General features: G+C 40.4%; 1 protein-coding gene across 11 annotated transcripts in view; it reads right to left on the bottom strand.

Moving 5' to 3' along the window:
* LOC110367697 (gastrula zinc finger protein XlCGF57.1) overlaps window positions 1-18,878 on the bottom strand; it is a 63,548-nt gene that overhangs the window by 19,614 nt on the left and 25,056 nt on the right. For 2 of the 11 annotated variants that reach the window (XR_004929475.1, XR_004929476.1), the window contains exons 1-3: window positions 16,736-16,849; window positions 16,479-16,657; window positions 5,762-5,940 (exon numbers count right to left, since the gene is read on the bottom strand). Coding sequence is in view for 5 of the 11 variants with exons in the window: in XM_036131895.1 (XP_035987788.1) it covers window positions 10,785-12,383; window positions 14,376-14,402 (1,626 nt within the window). In the remaining 6 variants the exon portion in view is untranslated. Of the gene's footprint in view, window positions 1-5,761; window positions 5,941-10,277; window positions 12,384-14,375; window positions 14,499-16,478; window positions 16,658-16,735; window positions 16,860-18,878 lie in introns of those variants that run through there. The other 9 variants (XM_036131896.1, XM_036131897.1, XM_036131899.1 and 6 more) reach the window with 7 other exon arrangements.

Here is an 18,878-nt window from a genome sequence, read left to right as displayed (position 1 = left end):
TCGAAACCACCCTCCGATGCCTCACTTCTTCATCCCCCTCCGACTGGAACAAGTCTTTGCCCTGGGTTGAGTATGCCCTCAAGTCACATGTTTCCTCTGCCACTGGACACTCCCCTTTGAGATAGGTAACCAACCACCTCTCCTGCCCTCTGATGAACTCCATATACCGGTCTCTTCAGTCAACCAATACATCACCCGTTGCCAGGACACATGGAAATCTACAGTCACCACCCTCACCCACACCGGAGAGTAGAACAAGAGGTTTGCTGACCAGCGTCGTGTTCCTGCCCCCCAATACCGTCCTGGTCAGAGGGTTTGGTTATCATCCAGAGACGTCCTAACAAATCCTACCGCCAAGAAACTTGCTCCCTGATTCACTGGTCCATATGAGGTAGAGTCATCAGCCCCACGTCCGTCCGTCTTCGCCTGCGACCACATTCTTGTTTCCATCCCACGTTTCATGTCTGCCAGATTAAACCCGTCATCTCTAGTGAACTTTGCCCTCCGGCCAAACCCCTTCCACCCACACAGGACAGTCTAAGCCACCGCGTCCTCAGGATCGTGAACTCCCGTCTTCAAGGTAAGGGTCATCAGTACCTCGTCGACCAGGAGGGCTGCAGCCCTGAGGATCGGTCTTGGGTTGCAGGTTGTGCCGTCACCGATTGGGCCCTGCTTGATGCCTTTTGGGCCTACCACCCGTCTACTTCCTCGTCTGGGCCACCAGGAGGCGACCGTTCAGGGAGGGGTGGTGTCAGGGTTATGTGTGCTGTGCTCTCTAACTCTGCTCCACATGTGGCTGCAGTTGATGGGTGGGTGTGGCCCGCACCTGCGGCTCGTTTAGGAACCCTCTGCTCTGGCTTAAAAGGAGTGCACTGAGCTGGAAGACATTAGAGTGTTACCCCGTCGTGGTATGCCTAGGCCACAGATCTGTCTCCTGTACTTCGTACCCGTGAGTTTGAAAACCCTGTTTTTTGGATTAATCCCATCTCCAGTTCGTCGTGTTTTGGATTTACTCACCTGATTTGATTCCGTGCACTGAGAACCAGTTTCCTGAATCCCAACCTGCTCAGATTCTGCTCTGGCATCTCTACTTTACTCCCTTTGTGTTACCAAGCCGGGCGAGAGAACCTCCTACCTGGATTCACCTGGTTCGTCTGGACACACTCCGGTTCTTCCAGCTGATCCTCCTGCCTGCCGCCGCGGTGGTGCTGTTCGGGCTTCCCGCCTGTGTTACATCTGCCAGCACTCCTGTTATTCAGCCACCTCCTCCCATCAGAGTGTTACAGTCACAGAGTTCCTTTTACACTCACCCCCCACCCCCCTCGGATAGGTCTTCCCAACCGAACAGTAAGCAGCGAAGCTTCTGCAGAATTTTCCCCTGGTTCGATCCTTGTTAATATATCCTCTTTCTTCCCGCAGTCATTCCGGCTCTGACGTTCCGACCTTGCCTGTTGCACATATCGTATGCTTTCCCTTATTTGAGCCTTTAATAAACATCTTTAAAACTGTTCATGTCCTGTCTGTGTCTGCATGTGGGCCAAACACTTTAAAACCATGACAGTTATCTCTGTGATTTTTGTGATTGACATTCAGGCTTAAAGCTATAGTTGGTAACCCTGTTCAGAAACACTATTTGTTATACTGGGTAAATTATGTACTCAGAAAAAAGCAGGTTAAAATTTAGATCTCTGTGAAAGCTGCAGCACTGTAAAAACTCCAACCAATCCTTTTATTTGAAGAAGGGCAGGATAGCTCAGAGTTTTGTTCCTGTTCTCAACCCCCCCGTTCATCAGGTTCTGCTGAAACAGCTCTGCAGAAGGCAGAGTTTAGACTGAGCTCTGGATGGACAGAGCTTAGTCTAAACTTCACATTCTGCAGAGCTGTTTCAGCTTCTTTTACAGCTTGTGGCCATCAGTAATTATTCCTGCTGCAGGTTGTGTTAAAAGAGCAGCAGGAAGAGCAAACAGAGTTATAAATAATTTTGGTCTTAACCAGTGGTGAAAGTAAGTCGGTACCATCTGGTACTGAATACACAGGAGGCTATGGGGGGAGAGCTGCTGTCAGATAAATCCTTCATTCAGAACCAGTCATGACTGCACATTGGATCAGAAAACAGAGCCTCTAACCAGATCCAGTCTAAAAAGCCACTTAGTGGTTTATTAGTTTTGTTTTTATTAATTCTGCATTTTTAACTACATGCGCGTGTTTCTGTGGCTCAACGCTCTTACTGATCTGCTCCCCTCACTTCCCTCAGAGCCAGAGGCTTTTATCAGCGTCCAGCCTTCAAAACCTGAACCACTACATTTAATGTTCTTCCACCTGTAGCAAAATGTCCCAGTTAAAGGTAATAGGAGAGTTAGTAGTTGTGTTTCATGGTGGGCTGCTGCATCGCCTTGCTTTTTAATTCAGGTGCACAAAATTAAATTACATGTAATTTAGGTGTGCTCTTTTAAGGAAGTTGTAACATGAGGGGCTTCAGCTCAGACCCTTTATTGTTCCTCTTGCCTTTAAATGAGTCCTTTACAGTATTTATTTCCCACTGTTTGTTCATTGCGCACAGCGCACCAATGAAGGTAAAATCCCACCTACTGCAAAGCCTCACATCAGTATCATTGCGTATAAATTATGCTGATAACAGATGTTACCAAAAAAGTGTTTTTTTCTATTGTCACTTAGGAACCAGTGATGGCAGACCATTGAAAAGCTGCGCCTATACACATCAAATCTGGGGTTGCAATGCCTAAAAAGTGCTATATTTCCTATAGGATTTAAGACTATTAGTGGGCTAAAAGCTAAGCAGAAAGTCATTATTCCATCCGCTCCGACCACAAACTAAACGCGCTCAGAGAACAACTACAAACTCAGCATTCAGCTTGGTAATTACGCACCAGAGCGCCCTGCGCCATAGAGGAGATTTGTCTGGTCAGCGCGGAGACTGAGATGAGAAACCCGTCACTGTGAAAGGTGATGATGAAGATTATAAACCGTAACAAGCTAGTAATAGTAATACAGTAATATCATCTTTATCGTCATTGAAACATACATTACAATTAAATTTGCTTTCTGCATTTATCCCATCACCTTGGGGAGCAGTGGGCTGCCACTGTGCGGTGCCCGGGGAGCAATCTGGGGTTAAAGGTCTTGCTCAGGGAGCCAGAGAGCAGGCAATGGGGATGGAACCAGGTACTCGCATCCTTCTATGAGTGCAAGCGCGCTGCTCTAACCACTCGGCCACCACTCCTAGAAGTGAATGGAGCTGAAAAGAGGTAAAACAGCAGCTGGATCATGCATAAAGACGCAGCGTGAACCTCTGTGTGCTTCAAGTGTTGCAGCTGAGGGGAAAATGTCAGACCATACAGGCTTGATGAAACTAAGCCTGATTCACCATTGAGGATACAAATAAACAAACCTGTAGATTAATTATAATCACAGGTGTTTTAATTGCCTGGATATGAATCTGATAATTTATATTGTGCCTTTTATAATCAACTATAATATTTTGACAAAATCAGGAAAAAAAGATTGTGCTATGTTGTTCAGCTGTTTTTGAACAACTTCTGCTTACAAAGCAACCGTATTTCCCCCTTTTTAAAAACTAATAATATTGTCAACTAAACATTATTTGTACAATCTAAAAACTATTCATTCAAAACAATAAAATATTAAAGCTAGCAAAGGGTAAAATAAAATGCAGATCCACAAAGCTAACATCTCAAACTAGGTTTTAAGAGAACATTAAACACAGAAAGGTAAATGGCCTTCCTGATATGTAAAGCTACTTCAATCCAGAGTTTTGTGCAACAACAGAGAAAGTGTGGTTACCTCTTTACAGTCTTATTTTTTCGCATCACTAATAAAAACTGATCTGCAGACCTTAGCAAACAAGAGGGAGCGTGTAGATGAAGCAGGTCTGACAGATCCCAGAAAGTAAAGCCATGAAGATACTTAAAAACAAATAAAACAATTTTAAAATCAATCCGAATGTGAATCAGTAACCAATGAATTGCTGCTAAAACTGGAGAAATGTGCTATAATTTTCAGGTAGCAGTTAAAAGAAGAGCAGCAGCATTTTGGACCAGCTGCAGTCTAGACAAGAGTTTTGTAAAACCCAGAATAAAGTGCAGTGCAGTAATCTAAGCAAATTATAATTTAAGCATAGATCAAAGTCTTTAGTCGGCTGTCTCAGTTTGAAAAAAAACTGGACTTGATTACAGATTTTAACTGAGCATCAAAGATTATTCTCTAGTCTCTCAGGTCTGAAGCAGTCAGTGTCAGATACTGACTTTAAGGTCCCAGGTCAAAACTGATGTTAGAAACATCAATGCGCCCAAAAAACATAAACTTTTAAGAAGTTTATTTTTAGAGCAACTATTTTCCTTTTTATCGTCATAAAAGTCTGAGTGTCTTCTGTCTAAAAAAGAAGGCTAAACAGTGGTTTCTTGTATCTGACTCCCAAGGGACGGAGTAAAGAGAGAAGAGGCCAAGCATGGAGCCTTGAGGCGCTCTGCATGAGTGGTACTCTTTAATAAAATATAATAAAAAAGCAGTTCTCTATTCTTAAAAAAAGAGTTTAATGATACCGTTATTAACTCAAAAGTACTTTATTCAGTATTATTTGTACATTTGAACTGTTGCATTTCTTTCTTTTTCAGTTTTAACCCACTAACTGAACAATAACATTCAAGTGTTTCAAAAAATTAACATAATCTCTAATAATACCTTCAATAACTGAAAAGTACTTTATTCAGTATTATTTGTACATTTGAACAGTTTTTTTCCCTGTTTTAACCCACTAACTGAGCAATACTGCGGTAAAGTTAGAAAGAATTTCACAGATTCGGCTTTTCCGGATCAATAACTCGTCGGCAGATAATTTCTTCTACAAAAGCGACACCTGTTTGCAACCACAGCAATGCAGTCAGTGAGCTACAACCATAGTTTTCTCAAAACGAATTGCGTTGGACTTTATGCAGAGCTCGCTGCTCCGCAAATGCTTAGGGACCGTCTGCAAGTTGCTACACCAGAAGAATAATTATAAAGAGATATTTAACAGCGTCACCAAGGAGAGGTGTATTATCATCAAATAAATTCCATGTGTTTCTGATCTCACGTCTATTATAATACATTTATTGGATTGGAAAATAATACATTACATATTTTTTTTTAGGAAATTCCCAAAGCCTAAACGGCAATAATATTCATTAAAGTCTCTTTACGTGTAGGATACAAAAGAAATCCATTAAAAATAACCGTTTGCTCTACAGATCAAAGAGCTTTGGATAAAGGGCTTTCATTTTAATCAGATTTTATGATTTAGATAATACCTACACTTTCACATTTTTTATTATTAGAATAAGTATAAAATGAGCGATAACTACAGTATAGATCATTGTAGTGCCACCAAACTCACAGCACACATAGATAGGATCATCTGGATCATACTACAACTCTTACTTTGAGAAAATGTGCATATGTCTATTTTTGGAGATTTTTTTGTTATTATAAGCATATAATCACCATTAACTACACTATAGATTATTGTAGTGCATTGCTGTGGTTGCAAAGAGGTGTCGGTTTTGTATAAGAAATTATTTGCCGACGAGATATTGATCCGGAAAAGCCGAATCTGTGAATATCTTTTTAAGTTCAACGAAGTCTGAACAATAACTCTCTGTGACACGTGTTTCACGTCTACTACTTTAAAGTACTTAAAATTTTATTCAGTGGAGAGGTCTGGTTAAATCTAAGTTCATCTTCTTACCGTCAGACTCGCTTTTGTTCCTCGGAGAAAAGCCTCCAAACAGCCCAGAGTCCAATAAGTGTCCAGTGTTCTCAATGAGAAGTCACTTTTTCCCTTTTCCTCTAACAGGAAACTTCTCTGGCCGTTAGCTTCTCAGTTAGCTCTGATGCTAACTGCTCCCTCGCAGGCTGTCGCTTCTTCTAAAACGGAGACAAATAGCGGTTAAGACGAGCTGCACATGCTGTCAGAGTCTAGGAGGCTTTAGCTTTGTCTCTTACCCAGTTCTCTGGTTGGCAGCTTAAGGCCTCACAAGACAAGTCTAAGGTTTTTGGTACATTTACAGTTGATTAGAGCGGAACTATAAATTAACGACTTCTTCTTTTTGTTTTATAGCGGTAGGCAAGCAACTTATTAAAGTGCATTACCGACATCTACTGGAATGGAGGGTGGATCCGGATGCCATTTACATATTCTCCATAAAAAAATAAATATTAATTAAATATAATTTATATCCCTTCTATCAATTTCGTTTTCTTAAGATAATTTATTAGTTCATAAAAATATTTAGAATTAGAAATGTTGTCCAGAATATCTTGTATATTCATTTCTTTTCTTGTAATCTACACACTAATTCCCCTCTCTCAACAGAATATGTAGAAGGGTCATTCCATGAAAACTGTTCAGTTTGGGTCCATAACATTCAAAGAGGAATAGGAGGCATAATAAAACTGTCAGTAATACTTGGAAGTGTCTGAGGCCATTGATTCAAGTTTGTTGCTAGCATGGGGTAAAAATAAATTAAATAATAATATACATTTTGCACATTTATAAATCTTTGTGTTAAACTGCAATTCTTTTCTCGTGTTCACTCTGACCATTTTTCTCATTCATGTAATGTAAAATATAAAATAAATCTCAAACATTTATTGTTGTTATGGTTAGAAATACTTTCCTCTTAATAGGAAATGTGTTCATAGGGATCGGGATCCGCGTTGCATTGTGGGACGTGGCGGCCATGTTGATGGCAACGCAACGTTAAAATACCTCTGACAAAACGTTGTTGAACGAAGAGACGTAGAAGTTGAGTTGAGAAAGAATAGATAGAAAAAGTAAGTTAAAATCCCGAAAAGGATCTGAAATTTACCGGGACACATTAAATAGAGAAGCCAGGGACCGGTATGTTGACAAAATCAGCATTATTATGGAGCGCCGACGACGACTTGTTGCCACTGTTTTGCATATCGGACGTCTTTGGCTACCTTGTTTGTGGTGTGACCGCCTATACTTCAGAACAGTTCCAAAGCTACAAGTCCTTGGAGTCTCATGTGCAGTTTACGAATGGATGGGTTCAGGAGCTGCAGATCATAAAGCCAGCAAACAGTGGAAACACAGTAACTCGTACAAAGGTAAGCTGTGCTCAGACGGGCTCTGGCACCTGCTAAGCGTTAGTGGTTAACAACCACTCACACATGTAATGTACTTTTAACTAGCTGCTATGTGTTTCAAAGGTGTAGTTAGTAACGTTAACTGCCAAACCCTCCGGGTTTCTCACGTATTTGAGCCTTTTCCCGCTGCCGTTTTAGTATTTATGTGCATTTATGTGGTGTCGCGGTTGAAGGAAAGAAACAATGTAGGCTATAAAATAAAACCGTGCATCTTTAACTTACCAGAATGAAAATGGAGGGAACACACTCTCATTGACATCGGGATACTGTGGAAAGTTATGATTGGTAGTCTTAAAGCCGCGATCCAAGCGAGCCGACGACTCTTTGTTATCTCTGACACTTGTTCTCCGTGGTTGCGCCTCCAGGCAGGAAAGCGGTGGAAAGTTAACCCATTTTCTATGTTTTTCCCATGGCGATCATGTGTTGCGCTGTTACAGCCCACAACACAGCAACGGTTTACCATGGTTGAAATCAAGTTAAGGTGAAATTAATCAAATTAAAACACGGCTGAGAGAGGGAGTACAGTACGCGGTAGTAATAGGCAGTAGTCTGAGTAGCGGGGGCGGAGGCATTCAATATGGCGGCCACGGAAAGTAATACGTCACGACGCCCAAGCCCTATTATATTAAAGAGGTCCGGTCAAAATCAGAATTCAAACTGCTGAAAGTACTTTAAATATAAAAGTATTAAATACTGTTCAATAAATGATAAGCTTTATAAATTAAGAGTATTTTTCATTTGAAGATAAAAGATAAGCTTTTATGGGGGCAGCCATCTTGGTGAAGAACAGTACTGCCTCCTCCCAGTTTATGAAGTCAGGTCGCGGGACCGGCTGTAGAGCAAGTCCCAATGCCCTATCTGTCCCCTTGTAAATAAATATGTTTTCATGCCAAAATATTTTTTTAACCTCTTAAACAAAGAAAGACATGTTATTAAGCATTTAAATTTTAATTAATGCTACTTTTATATTTTAGAGACATAAAAAGAAAACAAATAAACATTAAAGTACGGTTTATGCGACTTTAGAAAAAAATAAGACCAAAGTCGCATAAAATAAGTGGGTTTCGCAACAGTGAGCATTCTTTCTAAGTGTGTTGTATCCCTCCGCCCCTCTGGTCAGGTAAACAAATGTTCCGGCAAATTCTACATTATAAAAAAGAAAAACCTACCGAAAAGTCTTGCTCTCATGTCATCTTGAAGACATTCTTCTTCCGAATGTTGGCTACAGACGACGTGTTTTCTCTCTGGCCAGAAGTTAGATGGTAAATCCTTCCTCTTCAAGTAGGTAATCCAACAAAAGAACCCAGTGAATCATGAATGGGAAAGGTGAAAAATCTAATGTTTTTCCACTTTAACCCGATGTATTGTTACATCCAACTTCCATGCACATGAGCATTGTTGCTTCAACAATAGCTCTCGCGGATGTCAATGGTGAAGTCCTCTGGAAATCCAAAATAATTGTTGTTAATCGCAGCTGTGTACAACAGCTCCTATTGAATTAGCTTGTAGAGCACGGACAGCTGCCGTCGGCTCTCCACGATTCTACGTCACAGGATGTGATGTCAGGCGGCCATTACTGCCCATATTTAGGCAAAAATGGCTGCCTCCATACACATAATTAATGCTTTTATTTTCTTATTGATTAATGCTACATTCATTAAATAACCAAGACTGTATTAGTTTTAGTTATAGCTAATAATCTACTGATTTTTCCTTGTTGACTGGACTTCCCCTTTAAAATGTCATATTTTTATATTTAAAATAACATGATTTTTTTGTGTCCATCAAAATCATATTCCACCCTATCACACCAATCACACTAAACAATAATTGCACTCTGTTGTGTTGTGCTAGCTATCTAGAAGGGGTGACTTATTGAACTATGAACAGTTGGCTGCTGATTGTCTGAGCAAAGACCACATCAAAAAGAGCCGCTCTGTCAAATCACCTCCTACAAGCAATGAGACATAAAGACCTCATACAAGCCCCAAAAGCTGTGTTTTTATGAAAGCTATGACCAATGAAAATTCAAGTTTTCTACCTTTAACATTAGTAAAATTACAAAATACAAATACATTCTGTACAAATTAACAAAAAAAGTGTTCAGGGTTACAATAGGTACCAGACAAATAGTAACCATGTTGCACTTTTTGAGTTCATGCAGGAATTTAGCAAATGTGGGTGCCGTTCACAACCCTGAAATTAAACTGAACTCTAAAAGCCATGTATGCATAAAAATAACCCTGACATCTCTGTGTGGTGTGGAGGCTGCAGTGCCTCCAACTGGAAGAACGTGAGGAGAGTGGTGAGGACAGCAGAAGGGATCATCGGGGCTCCTCTTCCCTCCATTAAAGACATTTCATAGCAGCGCTGTTTGTCTCGAGCCCGTAACATCATCAGTGACCCCTCACACCCCCACCATGGACTGTTCTCCCTGCTGCCCTCTGGGAAGAGGTTCCACAGCATCCGCTGCAGTACCACCAGGTTCTGCAAAAGCTTTTTCCCTGCTGCCATCAGACTGTTGAACTGCTGAAGTATAAAATGGACTGTGTACCACACTCGCTGATTTGCACATTTGTATCGTATCCTTATCCAGCATTATAAATGCTGCTCAACTCTTAGTCTCCAATATCACTGCTGCACTTTATCGGGAAACTTACTGCATAATTGTTTACACTGCAACTGTCTACTGTTAAATCACTGCTGCACTTTACTGGAAACTTACTGCATATTTGTTTACATTTGTCTACATTTTAACTGCCTACTGTTCACTGCTGCACTTTATCCGGAAGTCAATTGAAACTTATCCTGTAACTGACTGCAATTTATAACTGCATTTTTATCCTGTACTGTAATTCACTACAAGGTATCCTGTAGAGTTACTGCAATTTTTCTGAGCTGTATGGAAACGAAATTTCGTTCTGTATGCACTGTGTGCATACAAAATGACAATAAAGAAAGTCTAAGTCTAAAACACACATTACATCCACAGTGAAACTTGGTGTTGGCAGCATCATGATCTGGGGTTTTCTTTAGGGAAATAATTTTTGTCAGGGTGGGTTGAACTAAAACAGCACTAAAAACCAGTCAGCTTTGATAGTAAATAAGTTTAATTTTTATGAAGGATAAGTAAATAATTTCATATTTTAGTGTCACATGAGCTCAATCATTTATTCAAATGAACAACAGATGAATGACAAAAATACAATCTCCTGAAACCTAGCTCTAATAATCTAAAAGTAATTCTACTGATTTAATAACACACCAAGGAAGATCATCAAGTCCTTTATAGTTGTTCAGTAGATGGCTCCATCTGTCCACGAAAAAGCAGAAGTTGGAACTTGTGATCCAATGTAATTAAACTGACCTGTATGTTGTTTAGCTAATTTACAACAGTCACTGATTTTAATATGTATCTGAAGGGTGAGGCCTCTCATTACCATGGATTCTCATGTGGACACTTGGATTGCTTTGCTTGAAGAAACATTTTCTACACATCAGACACAGGAAAGGCTTCTCACCTGTGGGTTAGCATGCGATCAGCCAGATGACAACTGTTTCTGAAAGACTTAGCACACGCTTTAGAAGCATACAGCTTCTCACCTGTGAGTTCTCATATGTTTATTCCTATTACCAGAGGAAGTAAAAGATTTATCACACACTTTACAATGATATGGCTTCTCGCCCGTATGAGTTCTCATATGTGTAATCCTATCGCTAGTGGAAGTAAAAGATTTATCACACACTTTACAATAATATGGCTTCTCGCCGGTATGCGTTCTTATGTGAGCATTCAGGGTACCTTTTTGAGAAAACCCTTTTGCACAAGTTAAACAGGAAAAAGGCTTCTCACCTGTATGCGTTTTCATATGTCTAATCCTATTACTAGAGGAAGTGAAAGATTTATCACACACTTTACAATGATAAGGCTTCTCACCTGTGTGAGTTCTCATATGTGTAATCCTATCACTAGTGGAAGTAAAAGATTTATCGCACACTTTACAATTATAAGGCTTCTTGCCCGTATGAGTTCTTATGTGCATATTCATGTTATCTTTAGTGGAAAAACATTTTTTACAAGTTGGACAGGAGAAAGGCTTCTCCCCTGTGTGAGTTCTCATGTGACAAACCAGGTGACAACCATCACTGAATTTTTTTTCGCACATTTTACAAGGGTACGGTTTCTCACCCGTATGAGTTCTTATGTGAATATTCAGGTGACCTTTAGTGGAAAAACCTTTTGCACAAGTTGGACAGGAGAAAGGCTTCTCACCTGTGTGGGTTTTCATGTGACCAGCTAAATTACTACCACTGCCAAAAGATTTATTGCACACTTTACAATGATAAGGCTTTTCGCCCGTATGAGTTCTTATGTGCCTACTCAGATGTCCTCTCAGAGAAAACTCTTTAGCACAAGTTGGACAGGAGAAAGGCTTATCCCCTGTGTGGACTCTCATGTGGATATTTAAATTACTTTGCCAGGGGAAACCTTTTCCACAAAGCACACACAGTACAGGTTTCTCTCCTCTATTTTTCCTAATATCATTGGTCAAACAGCTACACTCGGTGAAACATTTACCACATGCTTCACAAGGTTTATTGGTCTTATGTCCTTTTAGTTTTGAACCATCACTGTGATCTTTGGTTTTCTCTCGTCTCTTTTTACGCTTTAGCTCTTCATCTGTGTTTGATCCCGACTCTTCTAGATTAATATCCTGCTGATGCTGCTTTTCACCTTCAGGGGAGTCTGCATTGACAAGTTGGTTCATTTTCTCTTCCGGTTCATTTGTGTCATGTTTTAAATCCAGATGAGTCACCTTAAAGGTGTCAGCCTCCTGCTTCACTACAAGCTGCTCCTCATCCTCATTACTCCAGAGATCCCCATGTTCCTCTTTGATCTGTTCAGGTTCTGGTTCCTCCTTTGTCACGTTCATCTGTTGCTGTTCAGGTTCAACTTGAAATAGTTTGTCACAAGCAGAAAACCCTACAAAGGTTTCTGTCTCCTGCTTAACAAGTTGCTTTTCATCTGGAAAGATACACAGTCTAAGCTGTTCTTCTTTAATTCCTTGAGGTTCCGGTTCTTCCTCTTTCATGTCTTTGGTGTTTGGTTCCTTCAGGTTAATAATGAAGTTCCTCTCTTGGCCACTGGCAGATTGATCAGCAAGAACCTTCCAAGAGAACAAGAGGCTGTGAAATGTCTGAGGAGTGAAAACAGAAGAAATTAATTAGATTCACAAAGTGTAACTTTAATTCAAACCCAGATAATGTCACTGGCCTCCCCATCGACATCTTTAATTGAAGCTCTGATAAAAATCACTCCACACAAGTAGGTTAAGGTTACAAAGTGTAGGTTCCACACTCACTCTCCTGCCAAATGGTTCACTACACTTCATCTCTAAATATCTTCCAGGAGGATGTGGGTCTAGGTAGACATGCCCTCCTCCATGTGAATGGAAACATTAAAGCTTGGGGTCCTAAAATCACCTCTGACCCATCTTCTTCAAAAACATGTAAGCAGCTGCACTCAGAGATGGCTTCACTCTCCCTGGTTAGTCAAGGTCAAGGCTTGCATATTTTCTGTTACACTGTAAATGTTTTGGTTAGAGATGTTTGTATTATGTCAGCCGATATAGCAGAGTGAGAGGAGGAGGTAGGGCAGATTCAGAGGAGACCAGGGCTGGGAGCAGACAGGGGGGGGGGGGGCTGTGGCCTACCAGGGGTGTGATTACTTTGTCTCTGCTCTGGTTCCCAATAAAGTGCTGGAACTTATCATCAATGTTTCCTTTTATTCAATAAGTAAATGGGGAATCAGTTATTGTTATTTCCCACAACACCATTAATTATCAGGGCTGGTACCACCACAGCTCTACAAGATAGACCTCAACTCCAAATAGCTCAAAGACACACTTATGGCTCCTGAATTGTAGTTTTGATCTCTGCATTAGAGATTAAAATCTACACAATCCTGTATATCTTTCACTTTAAAAATGTTCTACATTAAAAAGAAACATTTGTTATTGTCAGGGTACTGTGTGCCGTGCTCCACTGGTCTGGTTTAAAAGGAGTGCATTGACAGCTGGAAGACGCCAGAGTGTTACTCCATCGTGGTATGTAACGTCAGGCGCTCGAAAAATACATCGGAGAGTCTCTTGCGGCAGGGTTAATTCGCCCTTCCTCCTCTCCATTGGGTGCAGGTTTTTTCTTTGTGAGTAAGAAAGATGGACCCCCCCGTCCGTGTATCCACTACTGAGGGCTAAACCAAATCACTGTTAAAAATAAATACCCGCTTCCCCTGTTGTCTTCTGCCCTAGAACCAGCCCAGAATGCGATCATGTTGACCTGCGAAGCGCTTATCACCTGGTCCGAATCCGCCAAGGGGATGAGTGGAAGACGGCTTTCAAGACTCCCCTTGGTCATTTTGAGTATCTGGTCATGCCTTTTGGTCTGTGTAACACTATTCTAGTGACCCTGTCCAGCACCGCCAACATATCCGATTAGTCCTCCAGCACCTGCTTCAGAACTGTCTGTTTGTCATGGCCGAGAAATGAGTTTCACACAGCTTCAGTCTCGTTTCTCTGCCTAATTTTAGAGGGTGGACAAGTAAGATCAGATCCTGATAAAATCAAAGCTGTGGTAGAGTGGTCGATTCCTGACTCTAGAAAGCAGTTACAGTGATTTTTAGGATTCGCAAACTTTTACAGAAGGTTTATCAGAAACTATAGCCAGATCGCATCCCCTCTGCATGTCCTGACTTCTCCTAAAGTTCTGTTTATTTGGAGCCCAGAGGCGGCGGTCTCATTCTCTGAACTAAAGACCATATTCTCGCAAGCTCACTTTTTAATACACCCGACCCTGCTAAACAATTTACATTAGAAATCAACGTGTCCGATACGGGGGTTGAGGCTGTTTTGTCTCAACAGTCTGACTCTGATTAAAAACTCAACCCACGTGCCTTTTTTTCTTGTCGGCTGTCTCCAGCCGTTCAAAACTATGATGTGGGAGATCGGGAGTTGCTGGCAATTAAACTAGCTTTAGAGGAGTGGCGACACTGGCTGGAGGGGTCCGAGCAGCCCATTGTCATCTGGACCGATCATAAAAACCTTGCCTACCTGCAGTCTTCCCGACGTCTGAACCCTCGACAAGCCAGCTGGTCCCTCTTTTTTTCACGATTCAACCTGTCCATAACTTACCGCCCCGGCTCCAGAAACGTCAAACATGATGCCCTTTCCAGACAGTTTGCTCCCCAGGAACACGAGAGAGAACCAGCACCCATCCTTCCGCCTACATGTAGGTTTGGAGCCCTCCGGTGGAATCTGGAAGACAGAATAAATCAAGCCTTAATGTTGGATCCGGACCCAGGCACCAGCCCCGCAGAACTCACGTTTGTCCCTAGATACGTCCGCCCCGAAGTTCTGCGTTGGTGTCATGACTCTAAATTCTCAACTCACCCAGGAATATATAGAACCCAGTGCCGAGTGTCCCTTCCTTTCTGATTGGCCGTCTTGGAGTAAAGACGTCCGAAAATATGTTCGTGTCTGTCCTGTTTGTGCTCAGAATAAGCTGTCCAACCAACCTCCATCTGGCCTCCTTAAACCAACTCCAAATTCCAAAACGCCCCTGGTCTCACATTGCTCTGGACTTTAATACTGCACTCCCGTCATCTCAAGGTATAACCCCTATACTGACAGTAGTTGACCTGTTTTCTAAATCTTGCCTTGATTTACTTGGACTTGATTACAGATTTTAACTGAGCATCAAAGATTATTCTCTAGTCTCTCAGGTCTGAAGCAGTCAGTGTCAGATACTGACTTTAAGGTCCCAGGTCAAAACTGATGTTAGAAACATCAATGCGCCCAAACAACATAAACTTTTAAGAAGTTTATTTTTAGAGCAACTATTTTCCTTTTTATCGTCATAAAAGTCTGAGTGTCTTCTGTCTAAAAAAGAAGGCTAAACAGTGGTTTCTTGTATCTGACTCCCAAGGGACGGAGTAAAGAGAGAAGAGGCCAAGCATGGAGCCTTGAGGCGCTCTGCATGAGTGGTACTCTTTAATAAAATATAATAAAAAAGCAGTTCTCTATTCTTAAAAAAAGAGTTTAATGATACCGTTATTAACTCAAAAGTACTTTATTCAGTATTATTTGTACATTTGAACTGTTGCATTTCTTTCTTTTTCAGTTTTAACCCACTAACTGAACAATAACATTCAAGTGTTTCAAAAAATTAACATAATCTCTAATAATACCTTCAATAACTGAAAATTACTTTATTCAGTATTATTTGTACATTTGAACAGTTTTTTTCCCTGTTTTAACCCACTAACTGAGCAATACAGCGGTAAAGTTAGAAAGAATTTCACAGATTCGGCTTTTCCGGATCAATAACTCGTCGGCAGATAATTTCTTCTACAAAAGCGACACCTGTTTGCAACCACAGCAATGCAGTCAGTGAGCTACAACCATAGTTTTCTCAAATCGAATTGCGTTGGACTTTATGCCGAGCTCGCTGCTCCGCAAATGCTTAGGGACCGTCTGCAAGTTGCTACACCAGAAGAATAATTATAGAGAGATATTTAACAGCGTCACCAAGGAGAGGTGTATTATCATCAAATAAATTCCATGTGTTTCTGATCTCACGTCTATTATAATACATTTATTGGATTGGAAAATAATACATTACATATTTTTTTTTAGGAAATTCCCAAAGCCTAAACGGCAATAATATTCATTAAAGTCTCTTTACGTGTAGGATACAAAAGAAATCCATTAAAAATAACCGTTTGCTCTACAGATCAAAGAGCTTTGGATAAAGGGCTTTCATTTTAATCAGATTTTATGATTTAGATAATACCTACACTTTCACATTTTTTATTATTAGAATAAGTATAAAATGAGCGATAACTACAGTATAGATCATTGTAGTGCCACCAAACTCACAGCACACATAGATAGGATCATCTGGATCATACTACAACTCTTACTTTGAGAAAATGTGCATATGTCTATTTTTGGAGATTTTTTTGTTATTATAAGCATATAATCACCATTAACTACACTATAGATTATTGTAGTGCATTGCTGTGGTTGCAAAGAGGTGTCGGTTTTGTATAAGAAATTATTTGCCGACGAGATATTGATCCGGAAAGGCCGAATCTGTGAATATCTTTTTAAGTTCAACGAAGTCTGAACAATAACTCTCTGTGACACGTGTTTCACGTCTACTACTTTAAAGTACTTAAAATTTTTAATCAGTTGAGTTGTCTGGTTAAATTGTTGTTAAGTTCATCTTCTTACCGTCAGACTCGCTTTTGTTCCTCGGAGAAAAGCCTCCAAACAGCCCAGAGTCCAATAAGTGTCCAGTGTTCTCAATGAGAAGTCACTTTTTCCCTTTTCCTCTAACAGGAAACTTCTCTGGCCGTTAGCTTCTCAGTTAGCTCTGATGCTAACTGCTCCCTCGCAGGCTGTCGCTTCTTCTAAAACGGAGACAAATAGCGGTTAAGACGAGCTGCACATGCTGTCAGAGTCTAGGAGGCTTTAGCTTTGTCTCTTACCCAGTTCTCTGGTTGGCAGCTTAAGGCCTCACAAGACAAGTCTAAGGTTTTTGGTACATTTACAGTTGATTAGAGCGGAACTATAAATTAACGACTTCTTCTTTTTGTTTTATGGCGGTAGGCAAGCAACTTATTAAAGTGCATTACCGACATCTACTGGAATGGAGGGTGGATCCGGATGCCATTTACATATTCTCCATCAAAAAATAAATATTAATTAAATATAATTTATATCCCTTCTATCAATTTCGTTTTCTTAAGATAATTTATTAGTTAATAAAAATATGTAGAATTAGAAACTTTGTCCAGAATATCTTGTATATTAATTTATTTTCTTGTAATCTACACACTAATTCCCCTCTCTCAACAGAATATGTAGAAGGGTCATTCTATGAAAACTGTTCAGTTTGGGTCCATAACATTCAAAGAGGAATAGGAGGCATAATAAAACTGTCAGTAATACTTGGAAGTGTCTGAGGCCATTGATTCAAGTTAGTTGCTAGCATGAGGTAAAAATAAATTAAATAATAATATACATTTTGCACATTTATAAATCTTTGTGTTAAACTACAATCATTTTCTCATGTCCGCTCTGACCATTTTTCTCATTCATGTAATGTAAAATATAAAATAAATCTCAAACATTTATTGTTGTTATGGTTAGAAATACTTTCCTCTTAATAGGAAATGTGTTAATTATATTAAAGAAGTCCAGTCAAAATCAAAATTCAAACTGCTGAAAGTACTTTAAATATAAAATTATTACATACTGTTCAATAAATTATAAGCTTTTTTAATTAAGAGTAATTTTCATTTGAAGATAAAAGATAAGCTTTTATGGGGGCAGCCATCTTGGTGAAGAACAGTACTGCCACCTTCCAGTTTATGACGTCACTGTGCGGTATCATCTGTAGAGCAAGTCCCAATGCCCTATCTGTCCCCTTGTAAATAAATATGTTTTCATGCCGAAATATTTTTTAACCTCTTAAACAAAGATAGACATGGTATTAAACATTTAAATATAAATTAATACTAATTTTTAGTGATGTTACGTGATGTGCTGAGGCTTCGAGGCGTGTGTCGAGTAACGGAGGAGGCGTTTCCGTAAAGCGCGTATCGAGGCTTGCTTCATTTAGGGGAGGAGCCAAAAACGATGATACCACGTGACTGCTTCGGGAAGTGGCTCAGATGGTTCATTCAGAACCAGTCATGGCTGCACGCTGGATCATAAAACAGTTCTGCTAACCAGATGCAGTTTAAAACGCCACTTGGTCTGTTTATAAGTTTCATTTTTATTAATTCTGCATTTTTTAACTACATGCACCGTATTTCTGTGCCTCAGCGCTTGCTCCCCCCTCCTTTCCCTCGGAGCAAGTGCTTTTATCACCGTTCACCATTCAAAACGTGAATCACTGTGTGTAATGTCCTCACATCGGTAGCAACGTGTGCCAGTTAAAGTCAATAGGAGAGTTACTAGCTGTGTTTAATGCTCTTTGTTTTTAACAACATAGAATCAGTGGCGCTTCGGTGGGTGTGCTGCATCGCGCTTTAATTCAGGTGCGCACTTTTAAGGGTAATTTTAAAGAACTTGTAAGATCAGGGGCTTCATCTCAGACCTGTCAGTACCCCTGTTCCCTTTATAGGAGCCCGTTACAGTATTTAGTATTTTCCCCGCAGCGCACCAACGGGGGTAAAATCCGCCCACCGCACCGCCGCACTGACGAGAGCAATAGAAATTTGTCTGGTCAGTGTGGCGACTGACTGAGAAACCTGTCTCTGTGAAAGGTGATAATGGTTATAAACTGTAACAATCTAGAAGTGCATTGAGCTGAAAGGAGGGAGACATCAGCAGCTGAATTGTGCGTAAAGACGCAGCGTGAACCTCTGTGTGCTTCAGTGTTGCTGCTGAGGGGAAAATGTTGACCATAATCCCCCCCCCTCCCAAAATTAGCATAATCTCACTCTTAACTTTTGATCAAAGTTGAGAGGTCTGATTATTACACACCATGCCATATCACATGACACTACTATTTTGGGAATAATACACACAGAGAATGCATTCAAACAATATTTTATTATACACATGTGTGTATACATAATTTATGTAGACAAATGATTTCGTCCTACACCTTTTGTGAAGTAA

The sequence above is a fragment of the Fundulus heteroclitus genome, unplaced genomic scaffold (assembly GCF_011125445.2).
Source record: "Fundulus heteroclitus isolate FHET01 unplaced genomic scaffold, MU-UCD_Fhet_4.1 scaffold_46, whole genome shotgun sequence".
NCBI lineage: Eukaryota > Metazoa > Chordata > Actinopteri > Cyprinodontiformes > Fundulidae > Fundulus > Fundulus heteroclitus.
The sequence above is the reverse complement of the archived record's forward strand: the minus strand, read 5'-3'. Positions and strand labels throughout refer to the sequence as shown.